The sequence below is a fragment of the Dipteris shenzhenensis genome, chromosome 15 (genome assembly GCF_047967505.1).
Source record: "Dipteris shenzhenensis isolate YYH24624 ecotype China chromosome 15, Dip_SZ_1.0, whole genome shotgun sequence".
In the NCBI taxonomy this organism is placed as follows: domain Eukaryota; kingdom Viridiplantae; phylum Streptophyta; class Polypodiopsida; order Gleicheniales; family Dipteridaceae; genus Dipteris; species Dipteris shenzhenensis.
In genome coordinates, this window is record NC_141610.1 from 14,297,093 (window position 1) to 14,321,427 (window position 24,335).

The 24,335-nt window shown below is 50.1% G+C and overlaps 1 protein-coding gene and 1 pseudogene across 1 annotated transcript in view; both read left to right on the top strand.

Annotated features, from left to right (window-relative positions):
• Positions 1-24,335, top strand: part of LOC147893406 (uncharacterized) — a 157,449-nt gene that overhangs the window by 85,373 nt on the left and 47,741 nt on the right. The window contains exons 7-9 of the mRNA XM_087386610.1: positions 3,268-3,348; positions 7,483-7,542; positions 7,643-7,717. Of these exons, the coding sequence (XP_087242736.1) occupies positions 3,268-3,348; positions 7,483-7,542; positions 7,643-7,717 (216 nt within the window). The remainder of the gene's footprint in view (positions 1-3,267; positions 3,349-7,482; positions 7,543-7,642; positions 7,718-24,335) is intronic.
• LOC147893407 (uncharacterized) lies at positions 19,354-20,986 on the top strand (annotated as a pseudogene).

Here is a 24,335-nt window from a genome sequence, read left to right on the forward strand (position 1 = left end):
CGACTTAAGGCATCCGCCACACTATTCAACGAACCCTTTCGATAATGTATTTCGAAATCAGAATCTTGCATTAATTCTGCCCATCTAGCTTTCCGTCCCCTCAATTTAGACCCATCACACACATACTTAATTGACTGATGATCAGTCATTACAAGAAACTTTGAACCATACAAGTAGTGTCTCCAAACCTTAAGGGCATACACTACAGCATAAAGTTCATTTTCTAGTGTAGGCCAACGATATTGGGTGTCGTCTAGCTTTTTACTCTCAAAAGCTACAGGTCTGCCCTCTTGGAATAGAGCTGCCCCAATCGCAAAATCACTCGCATCGGCCTCTAAAACATAAGGCCGGGTAGGATCGGGTAATGCAAGAACGGGTGCTTCCTTGATAGAAAATTTCAAGGTTTCAAAAGCCTTGTTCAATGCATCATTCCAAGAGATCGGCTAGGTAGACCTGCGTCCACGACCTTTCAATATGTTTTCTCTTGTCATCTGGGTACGGGTGGAACTGGAAGTGTACTTGCCACTTGTGCAACCAAGTGTCAACAACCTCCTTGGTTCGAGACTTCTGATCTCCGGGAAAAGGATCTGGAGTTATGTTCGGACCTAACACTGAAGCCATGGCATCCACATGCGTGAGTGCCTGCACAGTGCTAGTCAGAAGTCTGAGAGTGGTCTGAATCCCTTGGAGTTGCTGTGTCAACCCTGTTTGATTCGCATTAACCTGCTCAAACTTTCCATCAAGAGCAGTGGTGAATTCACTGAAGGCTTTCTTCGTAATCAGATCGTCGTAAAGACCCTGGTCTTCCTCCGCAGGGTAGTCCAAATCTTGATCTCCCATGGCAAACTCAGGATTTACAGAATCAGCCATGTCTGAAAACTGATCTGAAAAGAGTAGCGAACTGAGAGAAATAACTGGGGGAATCGAAGCTGGAAGGACAGTGGAGTAGAGAAAAAAACCGTCCCAAGAGGAGGTGACGAAAGAAGAGGAGCTGGCCGAAAAGAAGATGCTGGAAGCTGACGATCAGCTTGCGTAGGTGAACCCGGAGTCTCCCTTTGCTGGTTCCGCTGCAGGCTGCAGTGTACGGAAGTCTGCTGCAGGCCGTACTGTACGGAAATCTGCTGCAGGCTGTACGGGAATCTGCCGCAGGCTGTGGCCGTTCCTAGATGGCGAAATCTGGTAGAAGTGTAAGGAGGTCTTCTTGCGCACTCTAGCTTAGGCTGTGGCTGAGCTTGGGATCCTGCCAGGCTATAAAGGAGATGGTGCAGCTAATCTAGGAAGCTATGCTTTCTAGAAAAGCTCACCCTCCCAATCTTGGAGGGTTGATGCTTTTTTTAGCATCTAACCCCTCCTAACCTTGGAGGGTTGCTGCTTTTTCTTGCCCCACCCTCCCAACTTGGAGGGTGGTGCTTTTTTTGAAAAAACAGCTCCTCCAACAGTCTGGCCGCACCCTGCTCCAGCCTATGGCGCACCACTCAGCCTCTCCTACCTGCGTCACCTACCTCTGCGCAGCCCCGACCAGCACACGGAATCCCCTCGCCTACCAATCAGCTCTTCTCACGCCTCTCCTCCATTCATCTCCACTCTCACCTAGCTACACCTCACACCCTCTCTCACTTTTCCCTTCAGTAATTTCGAAATCATCACTCACCTTCTTCCTACCTTTTCCCTAAATCCTGACCACTTCCCATAACCCATGAACCAACAAGATCTTGCAGCAACAAATTTTGAAATTAGGGCATACCTGGAGGAAGAAATCGTCCAAAATTTTTGCATCAGAAGTTCCTACCTCAGGAGCTGGCTCTGATACCAACTGACACATCCCAGCACTCCTGAACCTCTGATCTGCAAGCTAACACAAGAACACACACACAACGTGAGAAACTGAGCAGGCTCCTCACCACCCAACCATGACATCTATGGGATGTGATCCCGAATCAGGAGATGTCCCCTCCGAGCCACGAGTTGAGCTACTGGCACGAACTCCCAACCAGATCCAAACCAGCCTGGTGTCCCATACCACTAGGTGGCGCTGTGAAGCTTGGGATCTGCTACTGGGCCTTGGGCTACGCTAAGATGCAGGCGCGCGTCCGCGACTCAATTTAGGATCAGACCTAGCACCTGGGAACGAAACTTGCTCCCATCGGCTCTCTGAGTACTGAACCCCTGGGCCCCTTTTATAGACTCGGGCCCCAAGCGCCAAAAATAGCGAAGACCTCTAACTGGTTCGTACCCTTGCCACTCAACCCGAGAATCAAGCTTGCCTAGCTCTAAGCCTCCCCAGGCTACCTGAGCTAGTCTTGTGTACCCAGTACAAATCCGTGCACATGACAGCATCCTCACCCAGAAACAATGAAAGAACTGTGGGGACAAGCCATCCTCACCCAAGCATTGCTGCATTGAAGGGCCTTCGGGACCTCAAGCATGTATTTGTTTCAACTTGTGCTATGAGGCCACCCTGACCTTATGCTGATGCTTTTGAGCGTTTAAAAAAAGCTTCATGTTGGTGAATTGCTTAACTTGGGACTCTTTTCATTTTTTTCTTGACCTTGATTGCAATTTTCTTATATGCACATACGTACGTTACGTTGCGTATACGTTGGCCTTTTCCACATATGGGCTTCCATTTTGGTATGTGTATTACTTTCCCTCTCAATGATAACAATAACTTCCAATGTATATGCATGGCTGTGATTAATATGGATAGACACATATCTTTGTCATGAGGATTTAGTGGTGGATACACATCTCGCGGTAAAAATTTTAGCCATTTTATTTTTGGATCCACCTCCTTATAATTTAAGGAGATATATGAAGAGCACATGTCAAGACGATCTACATGAAGGCATATGCCAATTCTTTGGGTTTTCCAATCATACTTGCTAAGAAAAAAAAACGTTTTGTTTTATGTTTTGTTGCAACATGGATAACAAGTAGGGTTTGTAGACATAGTGCTCTATTGATCATGTTTTGGATCCTCTCGTCATCAAATTAGAGAAGCTTAAATGTGACAGATTGTATTGATAATTTCTTCTATATAATACCATTTCTAAAATTTAGTAGATTTCTCCATGATGTTTATATGTGTTGTGTTGTGATGGTAAGTCATTTTGGGTTGAAGTTCAGGGAGGATTCTCTCCCTCCCTCTCACACACACGGGTTTGCGGCACACATGCACGCAATGTGTGAATTTATATATGTATGAATGTATGTATGCATGTATGGACTTGATCTTTGAATTTTTCTTTCTTAATTCGTTGCTTTCAGGATGCACTTGATAGTGTTCCTCCTTTGAAGCCATTATGTCTGGTGCTGAAGATTTTTTTGCAGCAACGAGAGTTAAATGAGGTACTTTATGGTGTAGCTATAGTTTGGGATTGCACACTTGTCTTTTGTTAAATGAGCACTTTTTTAGTTCATTGTAGTTTTTTGTCTGCAATGCTCACTGTTTTAGAGAGATGCATTCATAAAATGTGCACTATATTCTAGAACAAAAGCTTGCCTACTTGTCTATAGCTATCTTAAGCATACTTTTTGACTCCCATCTCCTTAGGATGCACAACTCAGTTAATTATCAAGTGTTGATATGGAGACGTGTGTATTTTGTTCTTAGCTTATAATATAATAAGTTAGATTATGCCGTTTGAGAGTATTGGTATCTTTAGATGCCTCGATTATGTGAAGTGGGGTTAGGGAATGGTGGCTGCCTATGGACAGTGGCCTTGACGATTTATTGTCCTCTTATAGTCTAGAATCACTAGCATCGTTTGGATCTTAGATTCTATTGAGAGACATAGAGAATCCTTGTATATCTAGTTGTTCGATAGAAGTCGTATGTGAGGAGGCCTGGGTAGGAGTCCCTTAATTTGTCTCAAGGCCATGATGAGTTGAGGTTCCATTCATAACGTTGAGATGGTGAAGGCTTAAAGCCCTTACAGATGCATAAATGTCCATGAGAGAATGGACTTTGCTTAGTCTCCTTTAGGCTGTTCTAGGACTTCATTGGCACCTTGCTTTGATAAACTAATACCACTATATTTACCCCCTCCCCCCCATCCCTTGAACTATCATAGCTACCTCGCCTCACCTCCTGTAATCTTTAGGAGAGTTCCTATGTAGGTATTTCTATTACATATACAATTTATTTTTGTAGGATCATCAATTGTGAAAAGGTTTCAAAAATATATAAGTGGTGGAAAAGTATTTGGGGGGGGGATGGGGAGGGACGAGGTTGGGTAAAGAGGATAGTAATTAATGAAAACTTGGGGGAGAGGGGGAAAGGAGGGGGTGGGTCCTCCTATCTTATTTAAAATGGCAAGTTTTTCAATAAGGCCTTCATGTAGCTTGGTGAAACGGCATAAGTGGATGAAGGATCACTTTGTTCAAGTCCCTCCTTTGCATGAAATTTTAGCTATCTCTTTGACTCGAGCTTCATTGAGCTATCCCGCACTGTTCACCACCTAAGACATTAGACACATGGCCCTGAAGTTGCATAATAGCTGAGCCAAAGATCACGAGGGACTATGTACCGAATACATTGCATATGGACCAAGTACCCTAGCCCCGATCTTACCAAAGATTTTTAATGAAGCAGTTTGCATCGGTTTCCCTTGCACTTAGACTCTTAATACCATCATCCCGATCCACAAGGCAGGGGATCCCATGAGCCCCAAAAACTACACGACTAGCATGATTGGGCATATCATATCCAAGATTTATGCCTCGATACTCGTCTTGGGGTTAGCCAATTTGTGCCACACGAGGGACTTAGAGTTGTTATGGATAGACTGGATTTTGTACTGATCATGCGACCTTGGATCACACCCTCATACTATGAGGTATCATTAAGGAGGCTAGGGCATGTAGATAGATGGCGTACTGCTGCTTTGTGCATTTTTGCAAGGCTTTCGACACAGTGCCACGTGCCTTCGTCATCAGACGTCTACTAGATCTGGGATGCCCTTAGGAGATTACTATGAGATGGTTTTAGGCAAGGTCCGGACAACGACAGGATGGGCTGAGGAGGTCAAGAGCATGATTGGAGTCAGAGAGGGTTGTCCTTTGTCACCAACCCTGTTTGGCCATAAATAAGCTTGAGAAATTCATTGGGATATAGGTTGGATCCTTGGCTTAGATTCTCCTCTATGCGGACGATGTGGTCTTACTCTCTTCTTCCGTTGATGGTCTCCAGCCACATTTGGATGTACTTTAGACCTTTTGTAAGACAGATGATTAACTAGAGCATCCACGATGGGTCCAAGAGGGGACCGTCTGAGCTGAGGTGTCACTCTTGATATGGCTCACTAGATATAGATATCACGAGACCACACCCCCCACATAGCAAGAGAAAACTCGATAGATAGAGATATGAGATATCTTCGCATCCCACCGGCAAGCCACCATGGCACCTGGTGATGTATTTTGAGCACTAGTTCCGAGTTTTGAGCTTATTAGTATTAGTATAGCACTCAACAAGGGCCCTATCGAGCCCTTTGCCTCAGGCCGTAGTAGCTTGTATGACTCACTCTTTGATTGTACTTTGTCCCAAGCATCCCGAAATGTAAAAATATGTGTGTGCGCGTGCTCGTGTTCCGAAGATGCATGGAGGTCTCAATATTCTAAGCATTCACTTGCATATTTTAGCTCATAAGGGGCAAATTATGTTTCAGTTCATGCAAAGTGATCAGCCTTGTGCTGCCATGATGAGGCACTTGCTTCTGTATCTTAGATCTGATGTCTTTGGCCATTGGAGCCCGACGCAATGGGACTTTCTTGGGCATATTGATGGCAAAATTAGGGCCTGCCCTTTTGTTAGTCAGATGCTTGGAGATTGGAAATGTGTTACATCTCAAACGGGTGGGACGATCCTCTCCGGGTGGTAACTCCTTGCATGCTAAGAGTATACATTGGTTGAAGGCGTTTGATTGCCCATTAGCCTGCTGCCTTACAAGAGCCTTGGCGCTCTTACTTCATTGGGTCAAAAGGCATTCTTTCTATTGGTGACGTGTTGGATGACACAGGATATGTAATGCCGGCTCGCGAGTTTCATTTGGGATTTCGTTATCGTCCCTTTTGGTGTTTAGTATCTCATTTGCTTCAAGATTTTCAGCCGGTTCTATCACTTGAGCTTCAGGACCGTTAACATGATTTGGCTTTATTTGCTGATTCTCAGATATCTCGTCTCTCATCATTGGCTTCCATTAGGGTTGCTAGTTTATACAAGGTTTTGTTAGGGCCCTCTTGGTTCTCGTCCTGTGCGAATCACATTTGGTCTATGCATTGTAGTCCTGTATGGACTCGCAAACTTCCCCTTCGCCAACAGGTTTTCCTCTGGAGAGTTATTGGGGGAGTTTTTCCTACTGGTCAGCTATTGGCTCACCGGCACATCAACCCTTCTCATTGTCATCGATGCTCTACTCCCTGGGAATCGGTGCCTCACATCTTCAAGCGATGCTTTGAGTCTGAGATTTTTTGTTCTTTCTACAGAGGCTGTTGCAGGTGCGCTTTCCTGGTGCTACTTTTGGTAGGCTTTTCTGGCTCTTTGGACAGCACCCCATCAGGCCAGCTGGGTTTGCTATTGGGCTCTATGGCCTTTATGGAAGGACCGCAATCATAGAGCCTTTGGTGACCTTCCTTTTCTCAAGTTCTCTTTCTTCAGAGCATCGTTACAGTAATCCTTTTTTGATTGCCTACGAGCTCATCAGATGCACACTACATATTTGTTGTACAATGACCTGTTCTGATTTCATATTAGCATCCCCTCTTTTATGGGGCTGCACATTGTAATATAAATACAACTGGTTTTCACACCCCAAAAAACAGAGAGAGAGAGAGTGTGTGTGTGTGGATGTACATACATATGTATGTATGTATATGAGATAGGGTGCACCATTGCTCTCAATGTGAGATCCAATATCAAGTGGTTGTTCAAATCCTACTTGTGCTTTGGTCTGAGTTGATATCTTCAGTCCGATCACTGATTTACTTCTTCAGTATGCTGAATATTTCTTGCATTTAATCAATAACCATTTTAGTTATGCTACTTTTTTAATTTTGCTTCTCTCTCCCACTGACAAGTGGGATAATTTCGTTTGTGGCATACCTTTTCAAGGTCATGCATAGCTGCTTCATTGATCGGTTGTCTTTGTGTATAGCAAAAATTTCCCCTGCTTATCGTATCATGTCTTTGGCTAGGGAATTTAAGCCTAGGCTTTCCATGATGAAAGGTTTTTTCTTTTTCCTTGATTATCTTCTTTTGAATAAGCTTTTCTGGATTACAATGAAAGCTGATGGATGGAGAGTGAATTTGGCTTGGCCACTTTTTGATAAAAAATGTGGTGTATTTACAATCAGAAACACGGGAATAAAACATCTGTTTTAAATTGAAACCTGTGGTAAAACCTATATTTGATCCAAATGCTTGAATCAATAGTTAGTTTGCCTCAATTCTTAATAACACGCATTGGATTTTGTGGATCGTAGGTTTACAGTGGTGGCATTGGCTCATATGCTTTGCTTGTAATGCTTTTAACTTATCTTCAAGTATGTACCCTTGCTCCATACCATTGTGTGATTCTAGAGTTGGGATTTCGAGTTGTATTTTCCCATTTTCATGACACATGCTTGTCTTACCCCTTTTCAGACTCACCCGAGCAGACTCAGCTATGGTGGTTCAAGTGAGGCAAATACTCTTGAGCACAATCTTGGAGTACTATTGGTGGGTATTTTAACTAAGAAGCTGAAGATTGCTTGAGCTAGTTGGTGGAAGAGTTGCATGTTTTTGGTTTTATTTATTCTGTTTTTGTGCACGTCTGACTATCTAGTTATCTTCCTGTTTGATGATTCTCTGTGTTTCTCTTACATGAAGTGACTGTGCGCCAGAAAATTTACTGATCAAATGCTGTCCATTGGCCACCTCTGCTCTCAGCCCATGATCAAACTCAGTAGCAATCAGTACCACCTTCTGTAAGGTCTTAGAATTGATGAAACTATGATGCTACCACTGTCCACAAGAATGTGAACAGTCCTGCCATTAATTTGTCCTTTCAATCTGATAGTTTCAGCACTTTTGGCACCCATCAAGGCATGAGAAGAGATAGCATAAACTGTTTGCTGCGCATCCCAATAGATCTCCTCGTCCACAGGAGGATTTGCATTTGCATCCTCTTGCGCATGAAAAGGCACAACAACTTGATGCTCCACATGAAAGATTGTAGGCCAACGGCCTCGCATGATAGTGCTCCTGCGAGCTTCCCCTCCCCCCCCTCGCCGTTAACTCTACCTCCCCCCTAGCTCCTCCCCTCGCCGCGACCACCCCCGCCCCCTCCCCCCCTCCGCCCTCGCCCCCCCTCCCCCTCACTCGCCGCCCACCTCGCTGCGCCCTCGCCTCGCTCCCGCTCCCCCTCGCTGCTCTCTCGCCCCCTCGCTGCTCTCTCGCCCCCTCGCTGCTCTCTCGCCCCGCCCCCTCGCTGCTCTCTCGCCCCGCCCCTCCGCTCCATCTCACCTCACCATCGCCGCCCCCCCCCCTCGCCTCCACTCCCCCCCCCCTCCCTCGTCTCAGCCGCCCTCCCCCCCCCCCCCCCCCCGCTCTCTTCCACCCCACCCCTCCGCCTCACCTCGCTTCACCCAACCCCCCCCCTCGCTTCACCTCACCCCCCCCCCCCCTCTCGCCGCTCCGCCTCACCCACTGACCCCCCTCGCTTCACTCGCCCCCCCGCCTCCATTCCGCTCTCCCCGCCCCCCGCTTCACCTCTCCGCCCCCGCCACTCCAACCCCCCGCCCCCCCGCCCTTCCGCGCCCCCCGTATTCCCCGCACCCCGCACCCTTCACCCCGCCCTCCGTTCCGACCCCCCCGCCCCCTCACTTCGCCTCGTCCGCCTCACTCCCAGGCTCCACCCCCCGCTTCGTCCCCCTTCTTGGGTGGCAGCCTGTTCCTCATCGGAAGCTTGCAGTTAGTCTTGGCGGTATGGCGGCCCCCTGCCCGGATCCGGAGGCCCAGTCGGACCCTCCCTCTCCAGATGCCTACCGCGTTATCCTGACAGAGCAACAATCATCTCGTGTTCAGGAGGTTGCCATTGACTTTGCTCGTACCTCTGTTTACGGTAGGGTCATTGGACACTCCCCCTCCAGGTCTGCCATCAGGGACTGGCTCCAGTCCACTCTCCTGCTAGAGGATGGCCATATTGAGGAGGTGGCCCTTATGGGAAGGGGCATCTTCTAGCTCAAACTCTCCAGTGAGAAAGCTGCGAGCAACCTGATTGCCGGTTCCCCCACATCGGTGGACGGGAAGATTATCATGATAGTCCCGTGGTACCGTGGATTCAGCGCAGCAGATTTCGATGTTCGGTTCCGTATACCTCGCCACCCAGTGACACTAGTTTTTCCAGGGCTTGCTGCTGAGTTGCGGCCGATTGTCAGGGACTTGGGCTCCCATTTTGGCTTGGTTATGCACGACACCTTTGCCGACGCGGTGACCACGGCAGGAGCTCCCCGAGTCCGTGTGGCTGTGGCAGATCCTGCGACTCTCCCTGCAGTGATTGAGATTGTGACAGGTGCCGGCAGCATCACCCAGAGCATGATAGTCACCGGACAGCCAGGTCAGTGCTTGCGGTGCCACGGCTTTGGGCACTTGGCGGCTACTTGTCCACGCTTCGCCAGCTCGTCTCGACCCCCCCCGCCCCCGGCCCCTCCGCCCCCGCCCCCCCCCCCCGAACAGCCACGTTAGGAGGAGCCGAGGCAGCCGGAGTCTGGGCCAGAGGTAGTGGGTGGTTGGACCGAGGTTAGAAGGAAAAGAGGTAAGAACAAGAAGATTTCGGATAAAGGCAAGGAGGCAGAGGTTACCCTTCCTGCAGCAGCACCCCAGAGACTTGACAGGCAGCCACCCCAGGGACCTGGGAGAGCTTCTTCTTCGACGGCAGCCCGCCCTCCACAGCCTCAGATCCCCCTCTCTCCCGCTCCCCCGCCTTCTCCCCAGTTTCCCCCCCCTTCGCCCGACCCGCAGCTTCAGCCCCCGCCTCCTCTTCCTCAGTCTCCTCCTCCTCCCTCTCAGCCCCAGCTCCAGATGCATCCCCATCCCCCCCCTCTCCCCGTCCCCCTCGCCTCTCCTACAGAGTTAGCTGCACCGTCGGCTTTCCAGCCGAGTGCAGCCCCCGCTCCACCTCCTCCACCTTCTTCGCCAGTCGCCTCCGTGGAGTCCGAGTCGCCTATCCCTCAGCCTCCTCTCCCTCCCCCCCGCCGGCAGGACACCCGGAGTCTACACCACCACTGGAGCAGGCTTCCCTTTCCGCTAGCCCCTCAGTGGCAGACTCAGTTGGGTCTCAGCTCCAGGAGAGAGAGCTTCCTCAAGACTTTTACAGATCTGGCCCCTGGGACTACCTGGATGTGGCCGACCTTGGGACCTTCCCGGCTTGTCTCGACATTAGTATTTCCTGCTCCGCAAAGGGGCGGATGGGAAGATTGCTGCCTTGGCTCCCAGGGATGGCCCTAGCTTCGCTTTCACGTTCCTCAGCGATGGCACTGAGACGTGGACAGACGACTCGGTTTGGGAGGCTCTCAGAGAGCAGACACACGCCCAGGTTTGCTCCTGGATAGGCCCGTCCGATGGGCAGCTTCTCGAGACTCAGTGGTCCGAGGGCGATGTGCGCCTGCGGTGGCGTTGCGCCGCCAAACGCTTCCGACTGATTGTGATCCTCAGACCCCCCTGTCATGGCCTCTCCCCCAGGATGTCAGAGCTTGGTCCCATCAGAAACTCCGAACCTTCTACGGGATGACCACTTCAGAGATCTCGAGCTGGCTCGAGAAAGCATTTGCTCATGGCACCAAAGGCCTCTCGCCATTGCTGAAGGTGTTGAAGAACGGGCAGGACGACCCCGTCTCCCCCTCCAAACCTTCTCATAAGCGGCAGCGCCTCCATTCCAATATGTCTGATTCTTCTTCGACTTCGACCGCGAGCAGACAGTTGTTCGCAGCCCCCCATCCCTCTCCATGAGCCTACACCTCGTATCCTGGAATGTGAACGGGTTTCACTCTTCTGGCACCCGTGGTCCCAGGAAGCTCATTTTGCGACAGGAACTTCAGCCTGCAGTGATTGGTCGATTGGATGTACTCTTGCTCCAGGAGCACAAGCTTTCTGCGGCTCATTCCCGTAGCTGCGGGAAGGTTCTCCCTGGACGTTCCTACACTTATTGGGAGCCCTCGATCGGCGCACAGGGGAGGAGTGGGGGTGTCTATACCTCCGTGTGCGAGCAGTTAGCCCAGGGAGTTTTTGATCACGGCACGTTGATCCCAGGCCGAGCCCTCTGGGTAGGCCTGGATTTGGAGGGATCCAAAATAGGAATCCTCAACATTTATGCTCCCACAGACCTCCGATGCAGAGCTACCTTCTGGAGGACACTTACAGGGATTCCTGGATTGTTGGAGGAGACTTCAACAACCTGGAGACCATGGAGGACCAGCAGGGCAGAGGTCCGGAGTTCACAGGTATGGCTCAGGCAGAGCAGTCAGCTTGGGACTCTTTCATCTTCGCGACAGGAGGGAGGGACAGTTGGAGAGACCCGTCCTTCCGGCGTTGGCACGGGAGCCTGGACTTCTCTTGGGGCTTCCGCAGGGAAGGAGGCAGACTCCTGGAGAGGCTTGATAGATTTTATGTCAGTGATTGGGCCATGAGCAGAGGCGGCCAGGCGGGTATAGTTCCAGGGACGACACTCTCCGACCATGCGCCTGTGCTCCTATCATTAGATTCGGCAGCCCAGACCCTCCCCCCCCGATCATGCAGGATTCCCGACTCCATCTTCTCGAGGGTGGACGTGCGCAGCAGCATTTGCAGTCTTTGGGACAGAGACTGGGGGGAGGGCGTGGATCTGGTAGACTCGGTCGCGCAGGCTCTACAGGAGTCCAACCAGATCTGCCAGCTCGCAGCCCTACAGGTTCGACAGGATTGGTGGGGCAGAGAGAGAGCTCTTCGGAGGGACCTCGCCTCCATTCAGCGACTCCAGCAAGCTTCCCCGGGCTTGGAGGAGCTTCGGATCCAGGCCCTTCGAGCCAGAGCCCTCCTGGAGGAGACACTCCAGCGTCGCTCCGAGTTTTCCTATCACGCCTCTCTCTCCTTCTGGGCCCGGAAGGGTGACCGGATGTGCAGGGAGTTCTTCAGGACGCATGGCCAGAGAGCTGCAGGTGATCAGCTTCGGAGTCTCAGGACAGCGGATGATCACATCGTTATGGATCCGGGGGAGGTCCTGGGGTTGGCCACTGACTTCTACAGGACCCTCTTCCAGCAGGAACCGCTTGCCCCTCGTGCTAGTCGTGCCCGTGAGGAGGTGTGGAGGCACATTCCATCCCTGGTCCAGCCTAGCATGCAGGCGACGTTGTTGGCGCCGTTCACCTCAGATGAGATGTTGGAGGCCTTGATGGCTATAGACGGACAGAAATGCCCAGGTGAGGATGGGCTATCCCGAGCATTCTTCACCTCCTTCTGGGACCAGATCCATCAGCCCCTCCTTGCAGCTCTGAAGGGGATTTTCAGCAGCGGTCAGATGCCAGAGAGCCTTTCCTCAGGACTGATTTGCCTCATCCCGAAGGGAGGAGATAGACAGGAGATCCGCCAGTGGCGTCCGATCACTCTCCTTACCACTGCCTACAAAATCCTCGCCAAGATGATCAGTGCCAGAGTTCGGTCTCTACTCCCAGACCTCGTCCATGACACTCAGACAGGCTTTGTCCAGGATCGCAGCATCCTGGATAATGTCTTCACCTTTTCAGAGGCGGCGGAGTGGGCTCAGCACAGCGGATCACACCTTGCCATTCTACTTCTCGACTTCGAGAAGGCCTACGATCGCGTGGACTGGTCCTTTTTGGAGGGGACTCTGAAGCGGCTAGGTTTCCCGGCAGGTTGGATTCAGGGTATCTCAGCTTTGTACAGGACAGCGTCTAGCAGAGTCATCATTGGAGGCAGGATGGGTGAGCGCTTTAGCTTGGAGAGATCAGTACGTCAGGGCTGCCCCCTGGCTCCTTACCTGTTTCTCTTCTTCGCCGAGGCCATGACTTACTACCTTCGGGCGAGGTCCACAGGGCTCAGGGGTGTTCGCCTTCCACTCCGGGAGGACACGGAGCTTTTGGACTCGGAGTACGCAGATGATACAACCCTTTATGTCCAGGACGATGAGAGGATGCTAGAGAGGGTGCGGATGGCCCTGGAGGTTTTCTGCTCGGCCGCTGGTGCGAAAATCAACTGGAACAAATCAGTTGGTTTTCTCACAGACCCGGGGGCGTGTTCTCAGTGGGGGCGATTTCTGGGTTTCAGATGGATTCCACGTGGACAGACAGCTAGATACTTTGGCTTCCAGGTTGGCCTAGACATCACGCCAGCTCAGCAGTTTCTCCCGGTGCTAGACTCCATCCGACGGAAGCTGGCTTTCTGGAGCACTGCTAAGCTCTCCCTTGCAGGTCGTGCCTTGGTAGTTAACCAGGTCCTCTTAGCCACGGCTTGGTATGTGGCTTCCTGCTGGTGCTTCTGGAGATCCAGCGTGGCACAGCTCAGGAGGTTGGTTCGGAACTTCCTCTGGTCTGGGGAGGATGGTCATAGAGATACCAGAGCCAGGGTTGCTTGGCAGACAGTCATTCTTCCGCAGGCTGAGGGTGGCCTGGGGGTCATTGATCCAGAGCTTCAGAGTCAGGCCTCGTTAGGCAAGCTTGTCATTCGCGGTTTGACCCCAGGGGGGCAGACGTGGAAGATGTTACTTCAGCAGGGAGTCGGCTCTTGTGTCCCGCGCCGAGGTGGAGAGTGGCTACCGTACCTCAGGTGGATCTTCACCTCCGCCCCGCTCACTCAGCCCCGCTCCCCACTCGTTTGTAGCCTCCTCATGGTTTGGAGGCGGCTCCACCTCAGTCTCATTCAGTCCCCTCCCAGCTGTCAGGAGGAGATCGATCGGCAGTCGCTTATCTGGAACGGTCAGGTCAGAGATGCCGAGGGCCTTCAGTTGGGGGAGAGATCACATATCAGGTGGGACGGCTGGATGAGGGGGCCAGCCCGATCCCTTCGTGTTTGGAGGGATACGTACAGACATCTGGAGATGACTGATCTTGCAGACGCAGTTGGAGGTGCACGTGGAGCCCAGGCGAGACGCACGGAGATCGACGGTGCGATCCCAGCTGCTTGGTTGGTTCCACCTGAGCCTCAGATCCTCATGCCTGGTGACACCCGCTGGTTGGGACAGTTCACCCCCCGTGGCATTCCACTGGTGATCGCAGGACGTATGGATGACTCCTCTATCTCCTTCTTCGCGGTTTCTGGGGATGGACGACTCAGGAGAGAGGGTGCGCTCATCGACCCCCTACTCCCGTGGCAGAGGGTTCGGGTCGTAGGCCTCTTGGGGAAGGTCTGGCGTACCGACCCTAGCATCGAGCAGGACCAGGTGCAGCTTTGGCGTCTTTGGCTCTGGGAGGGGCGGGCCTTGTCAGAGCTTGATTGGGACCCAGGAGAGTGGTGGTGGCCAGAGATTGTGACAGGACAGGGGCCGACCTCCTTCTTCGCCTACAGTACGACTCTGGGCAGGCGAGCTCTCGGGAGGATGCAGAGCCGCCCCCCCACCCAGCGACCCAGCTGGTACGCACAGGGTATTTCCAGGTTCTTTTTGCAGGCATTCTGGAAGGCCTTGTGGGAGAGCTGGCGGCCGCGGAAGATCTCATACTTCCTGTGGCTTCTTGCCCACAAAGGTCTTCCAGTGGGGAGCTGGTTGAGGCAGATAGGCCAGGACGGATGTTGCTAGATTTGCCATGCGGATGAGGAGACACCAAAACACTGCCTGTGGAGCTGCACTCGCGCCCAGGAAGTGTGGAGGTGGACTTTTGGGATCCTTACTCGCGCAGCACCAGAGCTAGGATTGATCACTTGGGGCGCGTTCTGTTGGTGCAGCACCGCACCTGGTCTTCATCATTTATTCGAGGCATGCCAGCAGGACCCCACTTTCCTTATTACACAGGGGACGTGGGGACCGCTCGAGGGTATCCCACAGCACCTAGCAGAGGCTGATACAGGAGTTCGGGAGAGGCAGCCAGTCTGGGAGATTATTAGCAGCATCACAGGGTTGCACATCTGGACCTCGCGCTGCGCGCAGATCCTAGGTGGCACCTCCTTATCGACTGCCCAGATCATGGTGGAGATTTGGAGTGAGATTATTCATACTCTCAGAGGCCAGTGGGACCAGATTCAGGGAGACTCCTGGGCCGGTCAGGAGAAGCGGAGACGCTTCCTCCGGGCTTGGGACACACAGGGCCTCTTCTTCGAGCAGACTACGCAGGGCCTTCGGTGGCATTACTCACCACCCCGATGGCTGTTCATCCATACTCGTCTTATCCCTCCGTGAGAGGATGGTTTATTTTGCTACCTTTTAGGGCTGTGTCCGATTTGTGAACGCAGCCCGTCAGCTATAAGCTGACCTCTTGTATCTTGTTCTCGAAGTAATATAATTAGCACTGTTTTTTCCGGAAAAAAAAGGCCAACGGCCTCGCATGCCACAGGTGGGCTGAGTGTCATTGGATTGTATACCATGCATGTTATGTTCAATAGCACCACCGAGATCAAAGGGAAAATCAGCCCCCTTCGTGGCTCCAGTATTTGGAGCTTCTTCCACGTCATGTGCATCCTCTGAATCATCATGAGTGGCATCCAAGGTCTCAGAAGCATCCATTAAATCTTCATCATCCGATATCTCAATAATCATGCTGAGTTTTGCAGTACCACTGCTACACATTTTGCAAACTTCCCGATGCTCAGGACTCCACTTTGCTCGAGAAGTCCATGATGTCTAGGTATAGAGCTGCTCTCATCCTCCTTGTGTAAGTCGGTGGCAAAATGTGGAGTCTCAGGGGGAAAATAGCAAACTGTGATGGAGAGGTCCTCTCGTGGGGGCTACCGGATCTGAACCCGTAAGAACCTGGCACGTGTGTCTCCCTCTCAATAGAGACCGTCCAAATAAGCCATGATCGATATAGCACTGCCACTCCTCTTAATCCTTTAACCTCCCCTGCCTCTCGGGTTTCATCTCGATATGCTGCATCCCAAGTGCATCCACTGACTATCAGCAAAGGGCGCTCTGGACTCTACTGTGTCTCTGTGTAAAAAATTGTCTCAACCTATATAAGACTTTGAGAAATTCCCTAGATCTGATCATAAAGTACTGTTGCAGTTCCGAACACTACAACTCTTGGTCTCGGTGCTTTGAATCTCATAGACCCAGATATCTCAATAATCATGCTGAGTTTTGCAGTACCACTGCTACACATTTTGCAAACTTCCCGATGCTCAGGACTCCACTTTGCCCGAGAATTCGATGATGTCTAGGTATAGAGCTGCTCTCATCCTCCTTGTGTAAGTCGGTAGAAAAATGTGAAGTCTCAGGGGGAAAATAGCAAACTGTGATGGAGAGGTCCTCTCGTGGGGGCTACCGGATCCGAACCCATAAGAACCTGGCACGTGTGTCTCCCTCTCAATACAGACCGTCCAAATAAGCCATGATTGATATAGCACTGCCACTCCTCTTAATCCTTTAACCTCCCTTGTCTCTCTGGTTTCATCTCGATATGATGCATCCGAAGTGCATCCACTGACTATTAGCAAAGGGCGCTCTGGACTCTACTGTGTCTCTGTGTAAAAAACTATGTCTCAACCCATATAAGGCTTTGAGAAATTCCCTAGATCTGATCATAAAGTACCGTTGCAGTTCCGAACACTACAACTCTTGGTCTCGGTGCTCTGAATCTCATAGACCCCATTCCCCTATGTACGGGGACCACCATATGCTCGTCAGGGACCTATCAAAAGCTGCCCCTTGTGGACTATTGCCCACTTCCCCTCCTAGTAGGCAACATCTTGCTGCTGTATGAGGGTACAGCTCTCCTCCACATGGAGGGGTGTAAGCTCCTCATCTCTGGGTGGCCATGCAAGGATGATTGCCATAGTGCCCGAGGCGGGCGTGGGCGTCTTTGAAGCGAATGATGAGAGGCTGCCTTCGCTTGGGGTCCCGTCCTATGCGCAAGACCCCTCGAGCCCATGCTCTTGAACTCTTAAGGTAGAAGTCACAAAGCTGATCACGTCATCCATGGGAGTGCTAGTTGTTTGAGGGATGCCATGTACTCTGACATTGAGAGCCTTACTGGCCCTTTGCTGCTGCTCCAAGATGGTGGCTGAAATGGTGGCCTTTGTAGGCTCCCGTTTCGTGACATCCACCCAATTCGAGGTCTCTGCAATGGCTGACTGCATGGTGTCTATCCGTGCCTCAGCTGCCGGAACTATTGGTCCACTGTGGAGGGCTGACATCGCGGTTGCTACCTCCTTACGGAGCTATAATATCTCTTGGCCCATGCTATGGATGACATAGTCCTGCTCTGCCTCTCATGTGTGTTGGTGTATCTATAGAAGGACATGATCCCATGAATCTGATGGGATCGTGTGGCCATGGAGTGTGTATGGGTGTGGTGTGAATGGGGGTTGGAGGGCTGGTAGTGGAGAATGATGAGGGGACATCTGGAGTGTGGGTGTTGTCACGGGGACGTGAAGTTATGAACCGTGACTAACTTTGGCTTTGGGGGCTAGCCCAGGGGAAGAGACACTTCCCAGAAGTCCCTAGGTGCGCACACTAGGCCTACTTGCTAGGGGCAAGGCAAGGTTTAGAGAGGTCTTAAAGTTAGGCCCAAGGAAACCAATGTTTCATTGGTTAGAAGGGGTTAGGATTTTAGTGTGAGGGGCAAACCAATGTTCCATTGGTTTGCAAGGGTTAGAGCTTTAATGAGGGGGCCACGTGGCATTCCCTCATGCACTACCTACCACCTCTCCTTTCCTTACTCCTCTCCTCAACGTTACGGGAGGTTCTTCCTACATTTTTGGAAGGAAAAAGGTTTTGGCACGCTTTCCAAAGCTCCCCTGCTCGCATTTCTTGGGGTTTTGTCACGCATTTCGAGGCAGCTGTACGGACTGCATGTGCTTCATCGAAGGCCTCGTACGGACTGTACGGCCCATTGGTGCTGCTGTACAGGATCCAAGGCAGATTGTACGGCCTTTCTTCCATGCTGTATGGGATCTTTCAAGTTGCACGAATCCCAAGGCTGATTGTACAGAGTTTCCATCGCTGCTGTACCTGCTGTATCGGCTGTTTCACGACTCCCAAATTGTACGGATGTTAATCTGCTGGCTGTACGGACAAATGCACGCTTTTCTAGGCTGATTGTACGGACTTTTCATGTGCTGTTGTACGGGATCCAAGGCAGATTGTACGGGTGATTTTCCTGCTAGTACGAGTGATTTTGCTGGCTGTACGGGCGTTTATTTGCTGGCTGTACGGACGCCATTAATGCTGCTGCTGCTGCTGCTGCACGGATTCCAAAGGCTGCTGTACGGCCTGCTCAGCTTCCCTTGCCTACCCGTGATCCTCCTGCTCTTTCTCTCTCTTTCTGATTCCAGCTTGTAATCCCTCTCTGTCTTCCCCTCTCCTAGCTGCCAGTTCCTCTTGCTAGCCTCAACAGTGGATGTGTCGCTGCTGGAGGTGTTTCGGAGCTAGATTGAAGTCAGTTGAAGCTGGTTTGAGTTCTCTTGTCACTATCCCTTTCATGCGATTGCATTTGGTGATTTATGGAAGCTTGTTGTTGTTCCGTTTGTTGTTTGGAGTTTCCTCTGGACCTTACAGGCTTAAGCAGACACTCAGTTACAGAGAAGGTGCCTGGGAGAGTGCCAGAGGGGCAGTGTATTGCATTTGGAATCCTTGAGGCTGCTTGAGCATTTTGGGAAGTGTCTGGATGCCTGGTCACTAATAGTTGGTTACAGTCTTTGTGGAATGCTTGGATACGGTTACAGTTGGTCATGGACAAATGGTGGATGCCTTAGCTTTGCCTTGGCACTTGGGTGCTTATGTGTGCACTAGGATGGAATGCAGTTTATAGCCAAGGTTTGGCTTGGACAGTGGAATTGCCTGTGGGGCAGAGCACAAGGGAGAGCCCTTGTTGTATGTACCAATTTCATTCCTAAAGAAATAAATAAATACCGGAAGGGGCGCCAAGTGTTTGGGGCCAGTGTGGTGTCTTGTACTTGGTTCCATTGAGCAGGGGCACTCTAGCCTCCATCCAGTTATTTCTCAAGTTGTTTCTAAGTGGTATTGTTTAAAGTTAAGTGGTTGGAAATGATGCAATGTGGCTGTGAATAATGAATATGCAATGCAAGTTATAGTCTACTGCCCTTTAGGAAACTGAAGGCCGGTTACAGTGGTTCCGTTGCCGGGACATCACCATCTTCCTACAGAGGTGAGCCCTGGGAGTGTTGGGTGAAGAAAGCCCCATTGCTTTTTTGTTACAGCCATACCATCAACAATCATGTCGCACCGTGAGAGATCACTGACTATCTCCGAGCAAGAAACAGACAGCTTTGATGAGGAGCACAATACCAGTGAGGGTGAAGAAGAGCAAAATGATGAGGGACATCATGTTTCTCTCGAGCATGCCACTGAGCATTCGCAGGTTGAGGATGATGAGACAGAGGAGCTTAATCCCAATGCCTTTTTTCAGTTACAAATGCAAAGCGCAGTGGGAGCCCTGTCACAGCTGCAACAGACTTTCTTGGAGATTATGCAAGCTTATTCTGGTGGTAATGCTCCCCCTGGAAGCAAAAAGCCAGCTGAGAAGAAGCAGACAAAGCATAAGAAGACTCAGAGGCGTGTATCTTTCAGTAGACAGCCACCAGAGATGCCCACAGTCACCCCTGTAGCGGGTAATGTCAATACTTTTCATTCAGTTAATCAAGGACAGCAAGTCCTTCCTCAGCCCATGAAGCATCCAGGATATTTTGGCAGAGGATCGGTTTTTCAGTCAATGGTGGGACAGCCCACCGAAGGGCTTGGTATGCCTGGTACATACTTGGGCCAGCCAGGAATGCAGAATTTGCAGCAGCATATGGAAGGTGGAATGCCCCCTGCAAATGCCAATATGATGTATGCAAACATAGGGATGCAGCCCGGTATGCAGACAGGGATGCCAGGAATGATAAGCAACACTTGGAGTGTGCCACAGATGCAAGGAATGGGATCTGGAATGGTCAACCCCACCATGGGCACAGGCGATATGGTACAGAATATGGGATCCACGATGCCTCCAGGCTCCACCATATTTACAGCCCCCAGTTTATGATAATCTTACTCCCAAAGGTAAGCTGAAAGATTATAAGGAGGGAGGGGCAGCTGTGAAGTTTGAAACCTTCAATGGGATGCAGGATAGATTGAAGGCTCTGACATTTGTGCAACAATTTGATGCTGCCTATTCCGGTGGTCATTTCACAGAGTCTTCCAAGGTACGAAAGGCAGCCACCTTCTTGAAGGGTAACACACTGCAATGGTGGACCAATTTGCTTTTGCAGGGTAAAGCCCCTAACACTTAGATTGAGTTCAAGCAAGTTTTCTCATCTGCTTGGCTCACCACCACTTTTGAAGTGGATATAATGACAGCATGGCATAAGCTGGATGCCGCAAACTGTAAGAATCTTGAAGAGTATAACAAAAAGTTCTGGGAGGCCTTATTGCCAGTCAGCTCGTATAGGACCGTATCATTGTCTGAGCAGGTGGAAAAGTATTGTTGTGGACTGCCAAAGGAGCTTCGTGACTATTGCACCAAGACAAAGGTCTCCAACATATCTCAACTGATTGAGAATGCTACTACAGCCTATGCTCTCATGCAAGGGATGACTCCAGGATTCAAAGGTAAGCAGCAGGATGACTCTTTCACGAAAAGGAAATTTGCCGAGACCATCAAAGTCAAGTTTGATGTGGACCAGCGACCTAATAGTAAGCCCAGTACCAAAGGGAGATTGTCTCTTGAGAAACGGCAAGCCCTATTTGAAGTTGGAAAGTGTTTCCTTTGCAAAGAAGAGGGCCATCAGGCCAAAGATTGCCCCAATCGTAAACGGAAACAACCTATGGGAGCACAAGAAGCGAAAAAGGACAGCCACGTGCGCTAGGAGATTTGTTTTCCTTTGGTAAAAAGCAGTAATATTGGTATGAATATTTGTCACAGCCAGAGATTGGAGAGTCTCCTCTTTCTAGGCTGCTTTGTTATTTGCAGGATGTTTATTCCCTGCTAGCTTTGCATGGTAATTTGCAGGCATTGCTAGTTTTGTTGATTTTTGTATTAGTCAGAAGATGGAGAGTCTCCTCTTCTAGGCTGAATGGTAAATTGCAGAATAAGTAGCCCTTGTTACTGTTGGGTTGCTCTTGTTGCCCGGCATGGCTAGAGCAGCACATCCATGTATCACATACCTGTTTTGGATGCTCTTGTTGCCCGGCATGGCTCGAGCAGTAAATCCATTTAGTACATTGGTTTTTGATTTGAAATATGAGGCAAGGGTCCAAGTCTACCATAGATGGGCTGAACTGATTCAGCTTGCGGTGATGCAAGTCTGAAAGGATATCGAGTACCGGGATCTATGTTCCTAGGATCCATTATTGCCATGTGTGTGTGGTTCAAGTTATTGGAGGCGAGTGAACTAGCAGATTTCACTCAAAGTGGTGTAGTCCACTCAGTTGTTGTGCTTTGAGCTGACTTCGGTTGTAGCTCCTTCAGGCTCAGCAGAGCATAGGTCTAGAGCATTGCCTGATGCTCAAGAGGGGGGTAGTTCCTCCACCCCCTTGTCAACAGACAGGCTCACGGTATCTAGAAGTCGCTTGGTGACACTGTATGTCTCACTCGAGGTATTGTTTGCTGACAATACATCTGCTACGGGACTTCTATGATGAGTGTACTAGTCACTCCACACGGATGATGCATTGATATATGGATGGACACGCGCGCTCTCCTAGACCATATCATCATTGCTGGTGGTTTATGTTTATAGCAGCCATAGTTACCAGCCGAAATGGAAACGGAGTTTCCGGCCCCCGCCAAAACGGAAACAGAAGAAACGGCAATATGATACAATTTATGTATACAAATTTATTTTTTATACATAATATAATTATCAATAGAGTGCAAATCATACATAATACAATTATCTATACTTGAAGCTTCAAGCATCAATGCATCATTCATGCCTCTATGATTCTAAATTCTTGAATGATGCTTCAATAATCTGAAATCAACATGTATCATGACTAACAAGTTTGGCATTACAAGAATCTGAAATTTAGAAGTTTGAAGTACTTTAAACTTAGCACACAAGTTGAAACTTGAAACTTGAAACTTGAAAGCATCCAATGTCCAGACTCCATAGATGATCATGATTCATGATCCACAAATTTCATGATCATGACTCATGAGTCATGCAAGACTCAAAATAAAAGCACCCATGGATGATATAAAAAAAAGCAGCTGCCACCTGGCACCAAGGTCCAAAGTATACTCAGTAGTAAGTACTGTATCTACTATCATAAAAAAAGAAATAACATAGTCTCATCATGCTACAGCCTGCAGGCTGCATGCATGATGCATCTGAAGTGTCATGACTAGGAGTAGGCTAGCACTGTAGTCTGTACAGTCGTAGTCAAGTGACAAGGACCAAGGCACATCACTACTGATCATCTGCATCATCCATGGACTCCTCGTCATCGTCATCCTCAAGTGAGAAGGATGAAGAGGATGGAGAGAGAAGGATGGAGGTCTGAGGAAAACGGGATGGAGAGTCCAAGAACAAAGGATGGAGGGATGGAGAGAGCTTAGAGAAGGTGGAGAGAGCAGCAAGGATGCACAGAAGGAGTGCAATGGGCGGGAGGCGGCGAAAAAAGGAGCCAGGCGGCGAAATCGCAATTTTGGGGGTCTAGGGCAAAAACAGGTTTCACGAAACGGCGTTTCTTCAAGAAAGGCCGTTTCCATTTCGCCGTTTCCGTTTCTTGCCACGAAACGGCCGTTTCGTGCAACTATGATAGGAGCAAATGTGATAGTTTGCTGTTTCAAGAGAAGGGTATGTCACGGGGACGTGAAGTTATGAACCGTGACTAACTTTGGCTTTGGGGGCTAGCCCAGGGGAAGAGATACTTCCCAGAAGTCCCTAGGTGCACACACTAGGCCTACTTGCTAGGGGCAAGGCAAGGTTTAGAGAGGTCTTAAAGTTAGGCCCAAGGAAACCAATGTTTCATTGGTTAGAAGGGGTTAGGATTTTAGTGTGAGGGGCAAACCAATGTTCCATTGGTTTGCAAGGGTTAGAGCTTTAATGAGGGGGCCACGTGGCATTCCCTCATGCACTACCTACCACCTCTCCTTTCCTTACTCCTCTCCTCAACGTTACGGGAGGTTCTTCCTACATTTTTGGAAGGAAAAAGGTTTTGGCACGCTTTCCAAAGCTCCCCCGCTCGCATTTCTTGGGGTTTTGTCACGCATTTCGAGGCAGCTGTACGGACTGCATGTGCTTCATCAAAGGCCTCGTACGGACTGTACGGCCCATTGGTGCTGCTGTACGGGATCCAAGGCGGATTGTACAGCCTTTCTTCCATGTTGTACGGGATCTTTCAAGTTGCACGAATCCTAAGGCTGATTGTACAGAGTTTCCATCGCTGCTGTACCTGCTGTATCGGCTGTTTCACGACTCCCAAGGCAAATTGTATGGATGTTAATCTGCTGGCTGTACGGACAAATGCACGCTTTTCTAGGCTGATTGTACTGACTTTTCACGTGCTGTTGTACGGGATCCAAGGCAGATTGTACAGGTGATTTTCCTGCTAGTACGAGTGATTTTGCTGGCTGTACGGACGCCATTAATGCTGCTGCTGCTGCTGCACGGATTCCAAAGGCTGCTGTACGGCCTGCTCAGCTTCCCTTGCCTACCCGTGATCCTCCTGCTCTTTCTCTCTCTTTCTGATTCCAGCTTGTAATCCCTCTCTGTCTTCCCCTCTCCTAGCTGCCAGTTCCTCTTGCTAGCCTCAACATTGGATGTGTCGCTGCTGGAGGTGTTTCGGAGCTAGATTGAAGTCAGTTGAAGCTGGTTTGAGTTCTCTTGTCACTATCCCTTTCATGCGATTGCATTTGGTGATTTATGGAAGCTTGTTGTTGTTCCATTTGTTGTTTGGAGTTTCCTCTGGACCTTACAGGCTTAAGCAGACACTCAGTTACAGAGGGTGTGCCTGGGAGAGTGCCAGAGGGGCAGTGTATTGCATTTGGAATCCTTGAGGCTGCTTGAGCATTTCGGGAAGCGTCTGGATGCCTGGTCACTAACAGTTGGTTACAGTCTTTGTGGAATGCTTGGATACGGTTACAGTTGGTCATGGACAAATGGTGGATGCCTTAGCTTTGCCTTGGCACTTGGGTGCTAATGTGTGCACTAGGATGGAATGCAGTTTATAGCCAAGGTTTGGCTTGGACAGTGGAATTGCCCGTGGGGC